General features: G+C 40.3%; 1 protein-coding gene across 6 annotated transcripts in view; it reads left to right on the forward strand.

Moving 5' to 3' along the window:
- Positions 1–22,255, forward strand: part of LOC147309625 (discs large homolog 1-like protein) — a 112,781-nt gene that overhangs the window by 83,512 nt on the left and 7,014 nt on the right. For 4 of the 6 annotated variants that reach the window (XM_086269546.1, XM_086269548.1, XM_086269549.1 and 1 more), the window contains 6 exons: positions 8,186–8,300; positions 15,188–15,370; positions 17,907–17,970; positions 20,177–20,192; positions 21,782–21,823; positions 22,199–22,249. In XM_086269546.1, coding sequence (XP_086125672.1) covers positions 8,186–8,300; positions 15,188–15,370; positions 17,907–17,970; positions 20,177–20,192; positions 21,782–21,823; positions 22,199–22,249 — 471 coding nt within the window. The remainder of the gene's footprint in view (positions 1–8,185; positions 8,301–15,187; positions 15,371–17,906; positions 17,971–20,176; positions 20,193–21,781; positions 21,824–22,198; positions 22,250–22,255) is intronic. The other 2 variants (XM_086269547.1, XM_086269550.1) reach the window with 1 other exon arrangement.

Consider the following 22,255-nt stretch of genomic DNA (forward strand, 5'->3'; position numbering starts at 1 on the left):
AACCTTTGCGAATGGATGGCAAGAGAAGTTTACAAAAATGGACAACAGTTCCAGGCAGTAGATGTCCTTCATGTGGCCGTCTTAAGCTTTTAGAGAGATGTTCCCACTCACCTCATGGAAACACTTGCATCAAGCATGCTGCAACGAGTTTTTGAAGTGATGAACAGTAACGGTGGAGCTAATCATTACTGAGTTCCTGTTTGGAACTTTGATTTCCGTTTTTTAGGGGTTAACTGTTTTTTTGGAGGTGTGGTCTTAAACTTTCGATCAGCTGTAAAAGAGCCTATTTCAGTTCAAGCGTTGTTTTCAATAAATTGCATGCTCAAAATAAGGTTTTTTTCTCACTCCCGTTTCTTCTTGCTGCATGTTGAAGCTTGACATGGAACCTTATTAAGATCCAACCGTGCAAAATATAACTTTTTGCCATTTTCAAGTGGTCTTAAACTTTTGATCGGGACTGCATTCACATAATGGTCATTTGTAGTTGTCCTGAAGTTCAGTATTGTTTTTTCATGTTCCTCTCCAGCCACAAAAGGCTTTCTGTTACCTATATTCAGCTCTCGGTGTATAGAAAACACAGTGTAACCACTGTTAGACATTTTCCTTTGTATTTTCAAGACCTAATTCCACTGTGACTCCTTGAATGTAATCTTTAAACTCAACAACATTTTTGAGTCAGTTGCTTAGTGCTAAAAGATTCGAACCATGATTGTTTGGAGTCAGATTGCCTGTCACCAAGCACCTTGTGCAGCCACTTTGAGATCCAAACTTGTGGCACATTCAACTTCTGAGCAACAACTAGTTGCAATCAGTCGCCAAATGTGAAAAGATGAGGTGTAATCACTTGGAAACAACTGATCATTAACCATTACCGAGGCATTAAAATGTGCAAAGGTTTCACAATGAATTTTCAGTTACATACCATTTCTTTTCCAAAGTTGGCTGTTATTAGCGAACAGTAATATGTAATAAGCTGAAAAGACCATTGGCTCATGCTCAAAACAACAAAGCTTTAATACATAGCGAAACAATAAACTGGGAATTTGAGCTGAAGTTTCACGGCTTCATTTCTGTTTTTAAGTATCCAGTACAACTGTTGATTGGAAAAAAACACGATGTTTGGTTAAAACAATGTTGAGTCGCTGTGCTGACCTTCAAGCTCGATCTTCTCTGTGCCATTAAGTTTCCTGATGTGGGAATACAAATGCCTGCAGGTTGACAGCAGTGTTAGTCACTGGGATTACACACGACTGTCAGAGACACACAGTCACACACATAAACACTCACACGTGACCCACACAGCTAGTGTCTGTCAGCAGTAATACTGAGGTGATGTACAGAGGATTATCCTCACTTCTGTTAGTGTGCTTATTGCACTTTGCGTGCGTTTGTGTGTGTCGTGCACAACTTGTTACATAGAAGATTAACAGTAGCTCCATCACGGGGGCTTTCAAATACAGTGCTGCTGGATTTTCTTCTGCTGAACACCCAAAGTAAAGGACGTTACTTTACTTTTTTTTTCTAACTCTGTATATTAGCCCCCTCTTTCCTCTTTTGCTTCCTTTCTTTCCTCTTCCTTTTTTCGCTTTCCTTCCTCTCCACCTGTCACCTCCTCCTGTCTTCCCCAGTGTTACTGAAGTCTGTGGTAATGGTCTGACTCTCAACCCACGATGTGTGATTTGGGGGATTTGAGTTGTCACTTGTAACAGGAAGGCGACTGATTTAGGATTTGGAGTGTGTCTCTTCGTCACTTTGAGACACATTTTTTCACTTCCAGCTTTTGACATTTAAACTTAAATCAGTACATCAAGACATTTTTGTTTTAAATTGCTTTAGTTACGTTATTCTTCTATGCCTCTCCTGCAATCTGATCACTTAATCAATACCAATGTAGATTGCTGAGCTATTGTTTTAATTATAGATGAGCCTCTTGCAGCACTGCTATTTTTGGAGCCAGGGCTTATTGTAGACGTATAAAGCAGGCTTATAACGTGAAGAATTTGGATTGGGGTTTTATTTTGTATGTGTGTGGGTTTTTTTTTTTTAAATTCAGCTAATGAACCAAGAAGAGGTCTGTGTCCACTACTGGAGTTGTGGGAGGTTGCAGCCTTTCCCAGCTGACACTGGGGTTATCGGAGGAGTAGATCCTGGGCAGGTTGTTGGTGCATAACAGGGTAACGAAGAGAGGCAGACAACTACTAACGTTCACATCCAAACCCACAGCCAATTTAGACTCACCAAGTTACTGTGGGCACCCGAAGAAACCCATGCAAGCACAGCAAGAACCTGCAAATTATTTACGTCCTTGGACAAATTCAGTTTCTGAAGAATTTTAAAAATTAGTGAAAAAGAGTCAAATTGAAGCAGTTCAGTGCAGTTTTCTCGTTATGTGTTTAGTATGTGTTTCCTTCTTTTTTGGGGGCATAATTTAATGGTACATTATTTAAATAAATGTTTGCGAGCTAGCAGTCCTCTTCATTGTTTTTGTTACTATAAGCTTCTCTTCTTTCAGTATGTGGAGCAGTGCTGAACTGGCAACAAGGAGGTGTATTGTCTGCATGATGCAAGTATGCAATGGTCTGCTGATTAAATTATTTCTCCATAGTGCTGCAAGTGGACACAAGAAACCCTCGGGAAACATTTAAATGTACAAGAAAAATCCAAACGCTACAGCAATGATGACATAAACAGTGGAAAAAAACTGCATATATGATCCATGCTTCTTCCCGTGGGACATAAAAACTGAAGGGAAAAGTATGTATATTCATTTAATGAATGAGGATCAACCCTTTGAGAGATATTGTCCTTTTTCTTAGGGGTTCACTCGTGGCAGTTATTCACAATTAGGGCGGTCTCTTTCCTCTGTTAAAGGAAAGGGTGATCTGAAAGGAGAATGTATTGGTGCAATGCACACAATCCTAATGATGTGAAATGCCTATCTCTAGCGGTTTTGTGTTGGATAGCACTGAAGCTGCACAATGCAGGGAAAGGCCTCTGCCAGCTGCTCAATGGAGTAACAATGCTCCTCTAGAGAGAGGAGAGGAGAGGAGAGAAGGGAACACAAGCCATTAGTCTCTGCCATCATCATCTTTCCCCCCACTGCCTCTGCCTCCTAGTTTCCTCACCTTCTACTTACCTTTTATCCAGCTCCACATTATCCCTGTATATTATATACCTGTGTCTGTCTTGTTCTTAATCTGTTAATGCTACACTGCGGTGATCTGTGTTGGCAGTTAAATGCCGATGATATGAAACCCACATGATTTCTGTTTGTCTACAGAAAATTGTAGCACAACCTGTTCACTTTTACATGGGAATATTGTTATAATCTTTAAGATTTCTTAGAAGCCAAACACATGCAAGAAAGAACAGTCCCAACTGTGGAAGTGGGGAAAGTGAGACAGATGGAGGCGCAGACAAATCATGCAGCGCAGAAAGAGTTTAATTGCGTATACTTATTAAGACAAATGATAGTGTCTCATTTTTTATGTGACTGCTATACAAAATGAAAAGAAAATCCATTTAAGAGCTATGAATTGACCTCTTAGTTAAGCTTCCCAAAAATCAATATTCAGAATGCTTGGTCAAGCTTTACCATGTGTGTGTGTGGCTTGTAGACTGATTCCCTGGGCCAAAGTAGGGCAGGAGAGCCTGGCATTGACTCAGCTTTCTGCATGAGTGACCTGAGGAAACAGTGTGTGTGTGTGTGGGTGGGTGTGCTAGCTGCTGTCAAAGAGGGGGAGGAGCAAAATGAACGCACCAGCGAACGGGAGATGGAGCAAGAGTGGAGTGTAGTAGAGACAGAGAGAGAGAGAAAGAGTTAGCATCTGTTGTTTCTCTGGCAGCTGAGCCGCACTGGACCGATTTTACGCACACATATTTTTTCCCCACTCCACCACACGTTGCTACATACCTACGTAGACACACATTCGCATCTTTCCTCTCCTGCTCTCTCCTGTGCTGCATCCAACGTGGAACGGGCTCCCTCTCTTTCTCTCTATCCTTTTCCTCTCATTCACGTCTCAGGACTCTAAGCTTCAAACCTCGCTCTCCCTGGCTTAGACACTGATCTGAGAGCCCCTGTGACGGTATCACATCGCGGACGGTGTCTGCCAGCAGCCTGTGAGTACAGCAAGAGTGGGAGAAGCGATTTACTTCTTTACATCTCGCCTCTGGTAACAACCTAACAGCTGTTTCTGGGTAACATTGTTGGGAGGCGTTAATGGATAAATGTCTGAGACTCTAACACTGTGTTATCCATCTTGTGGCCACTGATACAGCAGTGACATGTTAGCTTCTGTGTAGATGGCTAGCAAGTTTTGATGCCGATAACTTCTCCCACTTTCAGCACTTCTGTTTTTTTCTGTGCTGTGCTGCTTTTGCTCTTTCACTAAACTGGACTTTAAAGAATGATCAGGATTTCAGCTCCCACTTTAACTGCATCAGCATTAGCTTGGGTCTGAAAACAAAAGAAGATCAGAGCTGCATCCTTGGCAGCACAGGCTTTGTCTTTGCATTCAAGATCAGGAGTTAATAGAACCGATATCTTAGCTGCAGCACAGTCTTTGTTGCATAGATCAGAAAGAAGAGGAAAAGCGTATCTCTGTAGCTTTACAGTAGCTCTGTCTTTGTTTATATTGATTCATAAACTGCTTTCATTCTTTGTTTTACGAACAGATTTTTATTCTGCTGCATTACATCTTTTCTGCTTCTTCTCCCCCTTTGCCTTTTCTCTCCTTTCTGTTCTTCTTTTCCTGCCTCCTTCCCTGACTTTTCTCTCTCTCTTGCTCTTGATCCTGTGTTGTATAGATTCACTTTGTGTTTACAGTCAGTTGCCGAGGATGTGAAAGTTTTTCGTCTGGTCCGTCAAGCTGAAACTGAGAAAAATACATATGTTAATCCACCAATTCGTGAGGGATTACTGCTGATTTCGGTCTAAATCTGAAAAAGCCAGACTGGGGTTGCCAATGAAAAATATGTAAGATTAAAGGAATAAATTAACACATGTATTTCAGCAAAAGGCTCTTGAGTTTCATCTTTTTATGGAAAGATGGAGGCAGATTGCTATTTTCTTTTTTAGATTATTCAAACCTGTCATTTAATGGAGACATCAAATGCTGCAATTCAGTCATCCTCGTAGGGAAATGTCCTAATCAGAAACAATATATTACGGCTCTATTTTCTTTTTTCTTGCTTTTTTATCTGTGGAAAAATCAAAAGCTAATTGCAGATCATGTTGCTCGTTTCACGTGGCTTCCAGCTCTTTCAGCGCTGTTTAGTTGTTCGTGTCAGTGTGTCAGTCTAATGAGAGCTTTGTGGGGATATCAGCTCATATCTGGGAAAGAAGAAGCAGGAGACACTGCAGGTTTCGGATCAGCGTGTGTGTGTGTGTGTGTGTGTGTGTGTGTGTGTGTGTGTGTGTGTGTGTGTGTGTGTGTGTGTGTGTGTGTGTGTGTTCATGACCGTGTGTACCTAGAGAATGATTGAATTACTCAGGGTTAATTAGATTCTGTAGTCCACAGCAATGGTTCAGATACACACATACGCACACTCACTCACAGGGACATCCTTCAGAGGGGCTTTTTCAGGCTTATTGCCTGCGGCGTTGTCATCCGTGTATTAGTTGAGATATTTTCTGGGAAGCTGTGTGGTGCTAAGCAGAGTAGAAGACAGTCAGGAAGGATTTATTACACATTTCTGCTGCTTGTTCAGCCACTCCGGATCAAAATACTGCCGTTTGCGGCAGCTTGCTAAAGGTTAAAACTATGTACTTTATTGCTAGAGGAAGTGTGTCCAGATATTGTCGAAGCCATCATTGCACATCAGCTGAAATACTTGTGTTTCCACTTTGTGTATACCGCAAAATACTTTAGCTTATAAATAAAGAGGCTGAATGACATTTTAATGGCCACTGAAATATCGGGTGAGACGGTAAAGTGTTTTTGCTGCATCTAGCAGAAGGACACTAAAGCATGAGGCAGCTGTGCTGAGTGTTTGAGCAAATCAGTGCACTTTGCATTGATTGGCCGATCGGTCGGCCTCGCGCAATTTACTTCATGCCATTCAAGGGAGATGAGTATACAATTGTTCCCAGCAATTAAACTAAAAATGCTGTTTGGAAATTCAGCAATGTATTTACGGGTCCGCACAGGTTTACTAAGAAAAACTGCATGCTGTGTAATTGCATTTGCAACTGTGGTGCTGAATGGCGAGGATGTGAGTGCAAACAACTCAGCCGTTTTCCCATCCAATACGTCAATGTCATTTTACTTTGGGCTCCAGTATTGTGTGCCTCTTGCAGATCTGTAACATTTCAGCCAAGGAGTAAATAAAAAGTTAATAACTCCATGAAAACGCTGCACCAGTGATGCTGTGTCACACCACTGCTGAGCGGCCGGAACGTCACTATGTGAAATCGTTGTGCATGTATAATGGAGCTCCTCAGTGCAGACTCACCCATTTTCCACCTACGTCTAGCCCTAATATGTCCCACTGCTCTCTGTGTCAGCACTGGTCTGAGTCACATGAGCTTATGGTATCATTCCAGTTCATCTCCCAAAGAAACTCACTTTAAACATTTTTTGTGGTCAAACTTTACATGAATGATAAGCTGAAGAATGTGTTTAGATCTTTTTATGCGAGGAAAAAGAAGGACAGAATGAGTGTGAAGTGCTGCCCACATCCCAGAGTGGTTCATGCGGGCCTAGGGCTATTTTCCCAGTTTGAGAAACAATTAACCAGTCTGGGTTTAGTGTGCATTATTAAGATTGAGAATTTCAATTTAGTTAGTGTGCTACCTAGAAACATTTGGAAAGGCTGAGTATGATATGGCAAATTAAAAACAATGTCTCGCCACTTGCCAGCCATCTGAAGTTCTCCCGACACATCTTTTAACAGTTATTTCAGAGTGTTATCTTTAATTTCAGTGGTCACTGGGGCCACATGAGCTTGCCTGTTACAAAATGATAAAAACTGCATAAAAAGTTTGCTGACTTTGCTCCAAATTGAGAGCCGTATCTCTCTCTCTTTTAATGTTTCCGTTGGTACTCTAAGCTTAGGCGGTAGAGCAGGTGATCTAATAGTCGGATGGTCGTTCGATCGCTCGCTGCTATGTATGTGTAATGTGTGATAGTGATGTATGTCATCACTTTCACACTCAGATAGCAGCATCCTATCTCAATTCTGAATATAATCGTGGCAAGTTATTAATCTTGGCCTGACAGATCCGGTGGTCTTTGTCCTTTACCTGGACAAGAGACTCTTTTCTTTCTTTCTTCTTTAACATTAAGTTTATTAGAAGTCTTTTTTACCAGTTCAGTCTCTGTCTCTCTTATGGAATATAACATGCATCTTAGTTTTTCATCCCAGCATCTTTTCAGAAAGGTCTGGCTTCCACCTCAGATGCTGTTGCTTCGCTTTCTTCAGTCTCTCTTGTAAAACATCTCTAGGCAAGCATATTTCCTTACGTGGAAAAATCAGGGGCTGTGGCGTTGTCTGGATTAAAAAAGAAGCGTGAAAAATGCATTTTCCACGATTTGATTTCAATTATTTTGCTTCCTTAACATCCACTAAGTGGTAAGAACAGTATTGCGCATGTGTCATGAATCCAACTGTAAGTTTGCAAGTGCACTTATTTCTTTGTATATGTGGCCCTTTAAAAGGATTCAGTTGTTTTCAGTTGCACTGTATGGCACGTTTATCTATTTAGGTCTGAGTCATTTTGCATCTACGTAGAGTTTAAAGCACACTGTGCACGCACGACTGTAAATGTATGTGTTGATGACGATATTAACATGGATCGGGTCTGATGTAACAGGAATTAACATTCACATCAAACAGACTGTTAGATTATGGCTGTAGAGAATCCGTTGATAACTCAGACTGTGCGTGTGCTTGTCTGGGAGAGCAGTGTGTTTGCAGCTGAGTGGAGTAACTCAGCACAGAGGGAATCCTTTCTGATCTTGAATGCAGGGGAAAAAAAACAAACCCTACTTTCTGTAGTTGTCGTCACAACTCAACTACTTGCTGCCGCCATTTGTAAAAATGTGTTTTTCCAGTTTGTTCTCGCTCTGTTCTTTTCTTTGATGAAAAACATAAACCATATTTTGTTTAAATAAAAAGGTAAGGTTTGTTATCTCAAGCCCAATAGGTCTAACAACGTTACTGTGTGTCTCTTTGTGTGTAGAGTACAGTCGTTTCGAGGCAAAGATCCATGACCTGAGGGAACAGATGATGACCAGCAGTGTCAGCTCCAGCTCCACGTCTCTCCGCTCCACACAGAAGCGCACACTTTACGTCAGGTACAACACAACACACGCGCGCACACACACACACAGGGCAGACAGAGGTGACTGATTATCCAGTGTTCATCAATGTGGCACAATCATTCGAGGACCTTATCTCAGCTGTCTACTGTGTGAGGTTATCACATCTGAAATCACAATTAGACGTGTGTGTGGCACAGGGTCACACTCACACATCCACCAGCCTGTCACCTCTGTGAGCGTCCTTCTGTCCTCGTGTCATTCTTGTCCTTGCCCGCCCGATTCCTGGGTTCCGTCTTTAGAGCCCAGAAGCGGTTTCAGCCGGAAACCAGCTCCACTTTTTGATGTCCTTTCTTCACAAGAATCACAGTCTTTGAAATATTGATTAAAACGCTGGGTCGCTGGGTCCACATAAGTCACATTGGAGCTCTTGGAAGATCAATCACATGGAAAGCAAAGACAGGAAAAGCAGCTCTAATGGCAACACTAAATGAGGCTTTAGGAAGACAAGCATTTTCTTTTAGGTTACTTCAGTTAAGCAGAAAAAGCACCAGAGAAGGTGGTCAAAGAACAAATCTGTGGGTATCTATTTGACTTTTGGATTAAAAAAGCGATGCTTTCTCTAATCATGGCAAGAGATGTCAAAGAAAGAGAAGGCACAATCAATCTTTGTGCATTTCAGTAGGCTGTGCCACTGGCTGATTAAAGACCAAGCGTAACATTATAATGAACATCTTCCAGCTGAAATGTCATTGAATGTTGCTCTCTTCTGTATATTTATCATGACTTATCATATTTGTCACTTAGAACAATTCAAGCTTTCAATATTAAAGAGTTTGATCTCAGGATCAGGAAGAAGAACCTTTTAACTGGCACAAAAAAGCAGAACTGTTAAAAAGGTTGGATGGTTTTCATGTTTATAAATGTTTTTCCATGTCTTTCTTAATCTACTAACTCATGTCTGTCAAGTTTTACAATTTTTTTTTGATACAAACAGTAAAATATCCTGCACCTCTGTATTTTTCATGTAATTTTTAGCTCAGTTGAAAAAAAAAAAGAAATGCAAAATTGAGTGCATTCTAGACGAAAGGAATATCTGACTTGAGCTGTGTGCAAGTGACCTGAAAGGAAAGAGTGGGTGCAGCTGGGATGAATGTCACCTTCAATAACGCACTCTCTCTCCGCCGAACACGCACATTCTGATCAGACGGAGAGAAAGAGCGTTGCGTCAGAGTCTAAACTTGGAGCTACAGGCCAAAGGTCGCAGTCAGCTATCGGGGAGCTGTAGACCAATAAATCAAAAAGATTTATCCCACTGACTGATCGTCTGCTTCATCTGACTGAGAAACAGGCTGATTGACCCCCCCCCTACTTTTCTCGGTTTTTATTTCATAAAAAATTGATTCCTTACAGCAAGATGCTAGAGGACTCTTGATGCTTCTGCCTCAAATCCCCCCTCATTAAAACAAATCCTCATACTGAACTATATATCCAGTGGCTCATTATCAGGAAACATGGCATTGCAGCTGTTTGACATCATGTTTGTTAAATTTTTAAGTAGTTAGCCGCAGGCATGATTATCATTAGCATAAATTAAGCGTGCCCCCATCCACTGTTTTCATTTGGCTCAGGCTAAAAGTGAGGAGAAATGTCCACTGCTCACTTGATTAAATGATTAGAAGCCTGCATTAGAATGTCTTCTACCAGAGTGCACCTAAATTAAATTCTGCTGTGGAGAAAAACTTTTAACTATGTCTGAGGGGACTGGCCACCATCCATTTAGGGGGCTCTTTCTCAACAAAGTTAACACGAATGAAACTGAGAGTCTGCTGCATGTTGCTGCTTTAACGAGGCATCGGCCAAGCAGTGCTTCTTAACATTTCCTAATTATCCTTGAACCCAAAGTACAGATAAGGCTGATGTCATTAATCACGAGTCTGTAAGAGTTTAGTTTTAACCTGATAATAGTGTCGTAAGAAATGACATCACAGTTCACCGTGACATGTGAATGACACAAATCACACTTTCACTGTACAAAACCCCAAAGTTACAGACGTTATATGCATGTTTCCATAAGAATTATCATAATACATATTTTAAGCCACCACCTCGTCAGTGTTAACGGCAATCTTCCCCCAACTCTTTTCAAAATCAGGATCTTTCACGGTTGCAGACAGTAATGTAATAACTCCTCCAACAGCCCACGTAAAGCATAAATCAATGTCGTGCAAGAACTTCCTATATCTGGACACTGCCCAGAAGTGACCAATCAAATTGCACTGTGAGACTGGCAGCTGATTGGTCGAGCTGAGGATGTCGGCGCATGACAGATGGCTTTGTGTGTGCGTGTGGGCTGCTGCCGTGTGTACTTGTGTGTGTATACAGGATCTGTGTGTGCATAAATGTTGTGTGTAAAAGACAGGCTAACCTTTCGTCAGAGGAAATGTCACTGAAACAAAGTGACACACTGTATGTGCAGCTGGGCCTTGCATAAAAGGTGAGCATGTGTCCTCTCCTCCATTCTTCTTCTTTCCTGCCTCATTTTACATTCACACCATTATGGTCTATTTTAAACACAGCCTATGGTTCAGTAGCATTGTAATTGTATATCTCACTGCGGAAAGGCTCAGGGGTTGCTGCAGTAAAAAGATGATGTCCTGTCTTTATTGAAGGTATAGAGTTTATTTTAAATGTCTGAATCCTTCGTTGGCTTTTTTATTGTTTTATTTTTGTATATTAGAAAGATTCTCAGTCAGCTGTCACCTGTCGGTGTCCATATACTATATAAAGATCATTTTATTCTTGCTTTGGTCTGAATGTGTGCACTGAAAAATCAGAGCTGTGTCTGCTGAACTGAGTCCTGCTGCAAGCCTTTTAAAATGCTGCAGCAAGTCCTGAAACCGAGTGTTATAGTTTCAAAGTTTAGTTTATTTTATGGCTTTTTTCAACCTAATATAGTGACATTTAATGTTAGAATTCATTTTCTGCTGAAGGCTGTGGGAAGGGGAGTTGTATGGTTGTATATGTTACAAAGCCCTAAGGCAAATTTTGTGTTTTAGGCTGTACAAACGTTGGAATAATGTACGCTCAGGACCAGTTATGCAAATAGTTTTTTACTACCACCCCAGTAACTCCGGTGACCAGACGTTCATATATTTTAAAGCGAATCTCAACATAAGATCAGATTTTTTGTGTCAAAATGGAGAAAGTCAAAAGTATTTCTGATAATCTGAGAGATCTGTGAGTATCATTTAAACATTCAATTCAGTTTTATTTATATAGCTCCAGATCACAGTGAGAGTTGCCTCAAGGAGCTCTGTATTGTAACGCGGAGACAATAATATGAGAGAAAAACAGGAACAATCAGAGGATCATCTATGAGCAAACACTTGGCCACAGTGGGAAGGTAAAACTCCCTTTTAACAGAGGAAACCTCCATCATAAGCAGGCTCAGAGAGGGACGGGTGTTTGCCACGAGCCGTTGGGGGAGAGGGGAGGAAGACAAATACACTGTGGAAGAGAACCAGAGGTTAATAATAACTCGTGATTAAATGCGGAGAATAAACACACGCACAATGAAAACAGGTGAGTGAAGAAGAAACACTCAGGGAGGGTTCAGGCTCACCTGATCTAGCCCTATATGCTTTATCAGAAAGTGAAGTCTAATCTTAAAAGTAGAGATGACGTACCTTTTCTTTTGATGTTTTAAAGAAGAGGGGCCTGAAAGCTGAAGGCTCTGCCCCCTAGTCGACTTTAAAATATCTTAGGAACTACAAATAAGCCAGCACCCTGACAGAAAAGTGTTTTATTGTAGTGATATGGCACTAAGAGGTCTTTAAGTTAAGATGGGGCCTGATTATTCAAGACCTGTATGTGAGGAGGATTTGATTCAGGATTTAACTGGGAACCAATGAAGAGAATCTAATATGTTAGAAATATACTCTTTTTGACCCACTCCCTTGGTGGTCTGGGGCGGCTTGGACCTGTGGGGAGCTCTGCTGGGTACCAGACGGGTATTGGGCGCCTGGAGCCCTGGGGCCCTGATCTCAGTTCGTACTGGGGTGTTTGGCCTCTGGCAGGGTCAGCTGCCCATCGCCTCTGGGCTTCTGGGACTCCCGCAGATATCACTGAGATCTGTGGCCTTAGGTCTTCCGTAGTCTTGGGGGACTGCGGAAGATTCTGTTCTCCCAGATCCATCTCTGTGTGCCTCCGGCTCCTGGGGGGAGTTGCTGCAGCTTTCCACCCTCATTTTCAAGTGCATTTCATGACAAAGACACACTCACACTCACAATCGACACTCTCGCTTTCTCTCTCACACTCGTACACACACACACACACACACACACACACACACACACACACACACACACACACACACACACACACCCCACAAGAAGATTGTTGATTTATGTACCTGTGCATTTTCGAATGTTTGTGCTGCAGGTGTTGTATGTTTGTTTTTCTTACAGATGCGGCAGTTGCCGATGCATTATGCATTTCTATTTGTATTACGCCTTCCACTACACACCCGCCCCCACCCCTTTTTTTTCTCCCCTGACTCTCCTGCCTTAGACATTGTCATACTATATTCCACAAATAATGTAAAACTTGAAATGAAACAAATAGAAATGAAGAAATAAACAGATAAACTCTGAAAAAAGGGGATTATTTAAAAAAACAAACAACAATGTGCTCTCATTCTACTTCCTCAGCATCAACATACAGTGCATGCCTGTTAGGGAACATGACTGAGGCTGTTACATGTGCTGCTGTAATGTCAGTTAGATGGTAAGCTGTTCTCTCTTAGCTTTGTGCTGCAGAATGTTAATGTCTGTTATCACAAGCGTGCAGTTAATGTTGTGTGATGTTGTGTACCGCTAATCTACATGTGAATGGGGGTTTACTTTAATTTGGCTGTTTCGCCTATGACAGCAGTGTCACACAGCCGTTTTCACCTCTGGAAATAATATGCACATGTGCAGTAATTCTATATGAGTATTCATTGGAAAGTTAAACTGCAGTGCTCTTTGGACAAAAGGCTGCTGGCTATGCAAAATCTCTAACACAATGGGTGTGCGTTTCTTTTACAGACTGGTTACAGTAATTCATGTGTGCTTCCCCACTGGACAAATTCCTCAGAGGAATTCAAATGAATGTAATACTGAGAACAGGTCATTGATTTTAGGCACACGGGCACACAATTTAGGCAATAATCGGATTGCTGTACAAAAATAGCATTTACATGTTATGTAATGTTGAAAATGTCCACAGGTTAACACACACAATGTGCTATAATTGCAGTCTGTTAGGTGGCTACACGCTGCAGTAATTAAATGTGTGTCCCTTCCCTCGAGTAATTAGATTTCAAAGGTTCTCATGTACAAATAAACTGAGTGTAATTGATAACCTGTAACTGATTTAACAGAATTATATTTACATAGCTGCGACTTTAATAACTCTGCACACCATCCATCATTGTAACTTGGTGGCTGCAAAATTAGGCGGGATGTGTTTTTTATTGTATGTTATATTTTCTGCTTCTTGTTGCAGCAAATATCCACTAATTTAAAAAAGTACTTTATGTTTACAGCTTGTGATGTTCATCTACCTTGTCATGCCATTTAGAATACCTGACTTTCCTTTGACTTTATGGGAACATATCTAAATATCTCACTGTACAGTAGCTCCCATTACAACAGATCTATAGGCTGCATGTGGTCTACTAAAATCATTTTTTAAACACTTTTGTAGAGTTTCTTCTGATTTTTCCTACAAAGATCAAAATGAGTTCATGCTTATCATAAATATAATAGTGAGTGGTCAGTTTCTATACTTCCATAACCTATCATGACCACAGCTTAGCATTAAAAAATATGACTGCCTGTAAAAATGTTTATACAGAGGTTTATATAATTATACGTCTATAATAAGTGGTTGTCTTGCAGTAAATATCAAGTATCACAGCATCGTGCTACCATCATTGTCACAGGCAACATATTGTGTTTGATGATTACTGTACACAGTTTAAACCGGCTTCAGGTTTAATCTAATCTAATTATCGCTGTCACCAACAGAGCAGCTTAACTAAAGCTTTTGTGCTGTTGCAGCTAATCAGCGTCACCCTGAACACTTTAGTGAATTCACCTGCAATCCTTCTGCCCTGCTCGCAGTCCTGGTAGACAGCGCCTGTTAACATATATTACAGTAATACTAATGCAGGCTGTCAGTTTTTAGCCTCCACCTAAAATTAAAGCACTCAAGTCTTTTCTTTTATCATCTTGATGTATCGTTAAAAAAGCACGAAGTGCTGTGTTTTTGTACAAATGTCAGGCTCTCTGTTGGCCTGTCTGTGTCTACCTCTCTGTCTAATTTTCTTCTGTTTCTCCTTCTCTGTCTCTGTTCTGTTTTATTGATGAAGGCAGTAGGGACTTTAGGGGATGTTGGCTATTTCAGCTCTACTTCCTTTGCGCACACACACACACACACACACACACACACACACACACACACACACACACACACACACACACACGCTGGCCTACTTTCCCAGGTCTTTTCCCTCTGGATGGGTTTGCATCTCTGTGGTCACAGAGACGGACTACTACACACACATACACAGTGACACTCACACAGACAGATGTGCACAACTTCAGACACATACGCGGTGCCATGTGCTCCAAGACAAGGTCATAAATTAGTAATTAAAAAAATAATTTGTTGTGTAGAAAAACAGTTCTCAGCTGTTTTTCATCTTGTATTTATTCCAGCACGTCTTTCTATCTGTTTAGAGAAAAGAAATCTAGTTTCAAACTTCAAAATGAAATGTATATGTCATCAACTAACCTGTCCTCCAGCAGAATGGCTTGTCGCGCTGAAGCTGAGCGTGTAACTGCATGCGTCATTTGTTTTCTGTCCCCATGCAGGGCCTTGTTTGACTATGATGGAAGTGCTTCGGATCTGAGCGCGCCCAATCAGGCCCTGCCCTTTCATTTTGGGGATATCCTCCACGTGAGCAGCGCCAGCGAAGAGGAGTGGTGGCCCGCCCGTCACCTCAGCCCCCCGCCCCCAAACTGCCCGGAAGTCGGGGTCATCCCCAGCCGCCGGAGGTCAGAGTTCAAAGGGTTTCAGATGGGAGTGGGTGGATGGTTTTATTGATTTTTGTTTTATTAACTAAAGTAGAAGCGTTAAAGTCAAGTCCGCCCATTCCCTCAAATCTAGTTTTGAGTTGTTGCTATCAGCTAAAAATGTTCACATTTGAATCTTTGTTCAATACAAATATTGAATGATAACTTTTACACTTATATTTTCTTTCTGTTCATCTGTTAGAAATCTGAATCTGACTCTTTTCAGAAGGCTTTAAAATGAAGTATTATTAAGTTTTTCACACATACAGATTAAATCAAATGAAAACAGTCCAGACCAGAATGAGCGTCAGTGTGGTCTTCAGTCATTTCATTAGGATGAGGATTATTATAATACAAGTCTGTCCAGGCTTATTGTGATAGGCCACTATACAGCAGACCCTGGAGTCAACCATAAACCTTCACAAAATTAAATTAGAAAACTAAGAAGACTAATAAGAAAACAAACAAATGTGTTCGTCCACAGTGTTTGTTCACATTGGCACCTTTCCATGAGGAATATCAAGGTGGAAGACTGTGTATCTTCTTTTCATGATTTACTAAATGGGTTTTTCTTTTATTTGTTTGTTGTGGCTCAAAATAAAAAAGACAGAGAAAAAAATCTACTTAGTTTCAATGTGTCATCCCATTCTGACTTAATTTGACGCTGGATTTCAGCTCCGTGCTGTTTAAAATACAGACAGCTTGGCAGCTGTTTCCTGGGGACAGCATCCGTGGTCGGAGATTCATTTTCAAATTAGCTTCAGTCTTTACACCAGAGTGTCGTTTTTGTGTTGACTCATATCACTGCGAGCATCATCATTACGAAGAATCTGCTGAATGTAATCCTGTGGTGGAAATATATGCCAACTTTCCTTCCTTCTACCTTCTCCACTTGTTTCGCCCTGGGCGAGGTGACAGACAGATGTTAGATTTCTGAGGTGCAAGGAGAAGACAATTTAAGACGAGTCGTTTTACCATCCGTGACACAGAGGGAGGCGATGACCAGGGGAAGAGGGATGTGGAAAGTGATGGGGTGTAAGGAAGGAAAGTGAAGGAGTGTTAGAGAGGAAAGAAGGGATTCAAGGTGGCAAGGAAGAGTAGGAGTGAGTGAAATGAGCAGATTGTCACATATGGGTTTGACAGAGAGGTATTAATAGACTGAGGTGTTAAAGCAGAGGCTTGAGCATTAGGGCTACGTAGATAACTGTGTTATAGTTTAAAAAAACAGCCTAGAAACAGAAGTAATAGAAATTCATATATTACAGGCTGTAGTTTGAAAATTGTTAAAGATGTTAGAATATGTCTGCCAGAGATTTAGATTTTACAATTTATCTGTCTGCAGGATATTAAAAATGATAAGCTGGATTATGCGCTATTAGCATTAGTGTTATGATGAAAGGTAATTATTAAAGTTCAGTCAGTCTTTTAATGTAAGCTGTGTTCAGCCTCTGATATAACTGTATTCAATCATCCCTCCTGCTGCTCTCCTCTCTTCTTTTCCATGGAGGTCTCTTTATTCTACTCCTCTTTAACTTCGACTCCTTTTCCTCTCGTCTGCTGCTTTTCTTCTTTTTTTAATCTTGCTTCTTCTCCTCTTTCTGCTCACCTGCTCTGTTTGTTTCCTCATGCCTTTTTCCGAGGACATTTTTTAGAGATAAAGTTAATTGTAAGCATGCTCTTATAAAGATGTCAGCATTCAAAGAACAGGATAACCCAGAATATATCTTTAGTTATCATTGCGATGTTCTTTTTTATTCACTACGTTATTGCTGGTTTGTCAATGACAGTTGTCGAGCTGTTTACAGACATCAGGGGGCTAAAAGCTGTATTACATAAGACTTTTTACAAAGACACATCTGGCTTTTTTAAATTAAAAAAGAAAGCTAAGCAGCAGAGAAACAGGTCCCAGAGATTCAGCTTATTTGAAATTCTAGAGTTGGATGTGATCGCCAGCAGGAAATGGTCCTGCACAGGAAGTGACAAAGCTAAATTTAAACACAGGAGACAAAAATGTCCCCACAGCAGGAGCAAGTGAAACCTTCACAGGGAGGAAATGCCTTCTACACCCGAGTATGCTGGGGTGTTTCGATGCCGTCTCGGTCTTTTATTCCTTTGCACCTGTTTTAAGGTGATCACAGCCCATTTAGATTAATGGACACGACCATGCAATCAGCTCTTCGCTGTCAACTTACATAACATCTGGATAAGTGCACAAAATTCCCTCTGCTTCCTCTCAGTGCTATTTTAAACCCCCGTAATCTCATACTGATGCTTAAAGATATACAGTTTCAACATTCCAATAAAGTAAGCTGCAAAATTACTTTTCAGATGAAACAATATTTTGTGGCTTTGTTCGAATCATTCTTTCAGATCCATAACAACCTGAGACACTCGTTGTGACGTTAAATTCGTTTTACAGTTTCAGGGTGTTAATTGAGCTGATTCGCTGTTCATATTTTTTTCATCCTCTCTCTGCATGCCTCCTAACGTTTGCACCTGTCTTTTGCTTTATTCACAGGGCAGAAAAGAAGGAGAGGTCGAGGTTAAAGACAGTCAGAGTGAGCAGGTCTCAGGACAGATCAGTGAGTATGAATGTTTGTCATAAATCTTAAAACTCAAACCAGTTCTCAAACCAGTATACTTTAATTCAAGGTGTTGAACATAACAGTAAAATGTCAAAAGAAGTAAAAAGCAAAGCTTGAGCACTTTACTGTTTTGAAAAAACATGACATTAAATGTCTTATTTTAATTTTTTTCTTACTTTGAGCAGTAAGGTGGATATTGTGTTGGTTTAAGAACTGTAGGTCAGATGAAACAAAGCAGTTGGTTGGTTGTTTTCTGACAGTTGGTAGATTGACAGCTGAAGGTAGACACCACCAAAATATGATGGGGTTTTTTTGTTGTTTGTTTTTTAAATGACTAATTGAATCTGATTACAGATCAGAAGGCACAACGTCAGGCTGTACTTGTGTTAAATATTTTGTGCGCAGGGTAATTGCAGAGAAAGTACGGTTACGCTGTAACCTTGGTTCTCTGAGTGAGAGACTCTCTCCACATATTCCATATGTGGGGGGTCATACCCCGAACTTATGTAACGGAGTGGAGAGATAGTCTCCATATGACAGAGAATGGTTTTCTCTCTAAAGGCTTCAGCAACATTTGAAGCACAAAGAGCAACTTTATCATGCTGTTATAAGGTCACATGTGTGAGCTTAAAATAGTACAGATGTGTAGAGTGTCAGTAAACATCTAAAAGCTATTTTGTGCTCCACTACAGGCAGGCTCAATCGAGAGGCACAACAGCTTGTTATTTCCTCCAGTCGCATCAAACATTTGCTTTTACTCTCACGAGACAACACCTATATCTAGTGGATATAACAATCACAATGATTTTCTGTTGGTAGTGTTGATAGAAGCAGCGTGATGCTATTTTGATGTGATAAAATCCACAAAGAAAGGAGGCTGGGTGTTAAAACAACAAAATTAAAGTCATCTGATTGCCTGCTGTGTTCGAACAACAATCTATGGTTTCTTCAAACCACAGCAATGTTAAACTTGGCATTTTTACCTAAAACCATGACTTTATCGCAAAACTACATGAGGGATTGCTATTCCTGAACTTTACCAAAACTCAATAAGGACTGTTATTGCTCATTTCCAGCTGATTCATTTTATTCCAGGACTTAAAGGAAATTTTCAGAATGCAAAGCAAAAAAAAAAGGCTGTAACTAAAGCTGCTTCAGGCTGAGGTCAGCTGTGTCACTATTTAAACCTTTGGTCATGATTAATGCAAACATCTAAAATTTCCAACAGTACACACCTATCGTAGCTATAACAGATAATAAGGGGAAGTGCAACAACAGCTGAAACTGATTGCTGGATTGATTAGTAAATGACAGAGACAATAAAGGTCGCTTTTCAGAGAGAGCTACAGGCAATCATGAGTGCTACTGTTGCTGATATCGATTTAGTTTAACCTTGTGTTATTTGATAGGTTGTCTGTTTATGAACAATGAACAATTTTTCTGGCATCTGGCATTACTTTAATAAAGTTTAAGTTCTTAATTGGCACTAGAATTAAAAAATCTATTCTTTATGGAGCCTTTAAATCGCATTTGATTTGTAGTTCAGTCAGTGACTGGGTTGGCTGCATTGCCCCTGTTAGTGACAGCCACACCACCTGTTAGTAGATAAAGAATTGCAGGGGGAAACCTTAATTCAAAGTCAAACTACAGAGAGAGTGGCAGCTTTCTCTCCATTTTTTAATTAGATATTTGTGACGTAGAAAAGTTTCAGTCTGAGTTCATAGGTGAGGCAACAATGTGACTTTATTCACACTTTACACAGTGTGATGCTGAGCACAGGTTTAACACATGCTATTGATATCACCGTGTTGTCAGCGCACACTCTCACCCTTCTTCTGTTTTCTTCACACTGTTTGAATCAGCAACGCTGCAATCAGCAGCTCCGTGTGGTGAAGAGATGATAATTAAAAATTGCGAAGCATGCACACACACACACACACACACACACACACACACACACACACACACACACACACACACACACCCTGCTGCACTAACACTGTAATTATTCTTGCTCTCTAAAACTTTGGGTATATGCGTTCGCAGTAGAGAGCTCAAAGCTTTCAAATAGGCTTCTGTTGATAATAGTCAAGATACTCCTGGAATAATTTTCAATATGATAATTAATTGTGTCTTTACCACCACCCCCTCCCACCCCCACCCCCCTCTCTCTGTCTCTCTCCGTCTCTCTTTGTCTTTGTAGGATCAGGATGATAAAGGTAGGTATTCTCTCTCTCAGCGACACCTGCTGGTCAGCACATATGATTCCACCTTTTCTCAAACCTGACCAGACCTAAACTCTGTTAAGTTTCCAGTTGGAGGAGAAGTAATAGGGTGCAATTAAATATAGAGTTCATTACACACCTAACATACAAAGTCTGGAGCAGTACTCCAAAAACCAGTTGTTCAGTACAAGTCTACCTTAAAGTAAGTCGTCCTTAAAATTTACTTTACAAAGTTAAAAAAAAGTGTCAACTTTGGAATAAGTTATGTTCAGCTAAATGTCCAAATGTGCATTTGCACAGAAGAGGTCTGGATTGTTTTACTTTTATGCATCAAGAAGGCGCATTTAAATGTCCAGTATGAATATTTACAGCAAGTAAAAGCTATTAGAAAATTAATACTGGCATCTGAAATGTGGAACTTGCCCATATTTGATGGTTCTTGATAATAAAGGTTTGTGTTAATTTCCAAAAGCTACAACATTGATAATTTAGTTAGAGTCTATAAACAAGCACAGACAGGCTCCCTCAGAAAAAGTGCAAGACAACTTAAAATATGCATGGTAATCTCCTGAATTTTTTATTCAATTTAATTGCCCATTAAATTGCTCAATCTCTAAACTTTTCTAGCTTCGTCATGAGTTAGCTGTGAAACTATTGCACATCATTTTCTAACCCTCAAACGAGCAGAGCGAACTAAACGGGCTCATTGGAGTCTGTTATGCCTCCTTATAGTTTATAGGGAAATATTTTTTTAAATAGCTCTCTTATCATGACAGATATTTGTAAGATTGTTGGGACTGCTTTTTTAATATTTTACGCTCTTTATCTTATAGTATGAAGCTATTTGAAGTGACTGTTGTTGTGAATTGGTGCTGTACACATTGAATTAGTAAGATAAAATAATCAGCGTTCTAATTCGGTCATGGTTTTCATTATTTTTTTATGCTAAAAAACGAAAATGTACAAACATAATTGAGATATTATTTGTGTTTTACTTATTACATTACAAAATGTCTTTGTTTCAGTAATGCTAGAAAAAAACCCTTTTTTTTCTTTTGTTACTTAAAACACAAATTGCAAAATCAAATCAAAAAAGCAAAATATTAAAAAATCACTAATTTACACAAATATATATAACACCATGTGTGTACTAGTCTGTGTTTAATTTGCAGATGTAAGGAAAGAAGTCAATTTATACGTAGATATAGATCCTGCTCAAAGGTGCCCTTACAATAGCCCCATTTAATCTGAGACATTGGAAAAACAGTTTTGGAGTAAACCTTAGAAATTGCCCTTTATTATATCAGAAAAAATGCAACTGGTGTACAGTTTGACTGAGTTCTCTGAGCATTGTTGTACTTTTCCTTGTGTATTAAGCAGTAGATGTTATAATTGAGATATTACAGTGAAACACACATATAGAAACTGGATGGATGGAATTCTGTTTTGAAAAGTGAAACCACGACAGTGAATGCAAGTTTGTACATGTGTTTACATATGTGTGTGTGTGTTGTATGTGTGTTCATATATATATGTGTGTGTGTGTGTGTGTGTGTTGACTCTGACCTGTCTTGTCCTTCCAGAGCTGGTATACTCTGGCACCAGTGATAATGAGAGTAGTTCCTGTAAGTCTAGCCCCTCCTCTGTCCCCTCTCTCTCTCTCTCTCTCTCTCTCTCTCTCCTAAATGTACTTTTCTTCTTCACTCTGTTCTTGATCTTTTAAACTTTGCCTCTCAGTTCATCACCTGCTTGATGTAGCTGCTGGGCTGTAGGTTTTCCTCTGTGTGTGCTTGTGGGTGTGTCACGCGTAATTGTGTGCTATGGTTTACTTTAGTTTTACGTGCATGTCTTTGTGTGTACAGTTTACATTTCTCTGCTTCTGCAGCCTGCTTTTCCAGAGCTGTTGAAGAACTCTTTTTCCAAAAGTAGAAATCAGGGCGTGATATGTTGTCAAGTGTTGGTCCTTTTAATGTGTCCTTCATTTGTGTTTGTTTAAACAGCCGGTCAGGAGGAGATCCTTCTCACCTACCAGCCTGTCATGCAGCATGAAGGTCAGT

This window comes from Aulonocara sp. 'chitande type north' Nkhata Bay, linkage group LG17 (assembly GCF_057382095.1).
Source record: "Aulonocara sp. 'chitande type north' Nkhata Bay isolate Kocher_YH1m ecotype deep benthic linkage group LG17, A_spYH_male_GT1.1, whole genome shotgun sequence".
Classification (NCBI taxonomy): Eukaryota; Metazoa; Chordata; class Actinopteri; order Cichliformes; family Cichlidae; genus Aulonocara; species Aulonocara sp. 'chitande type north' Nkhata Bay.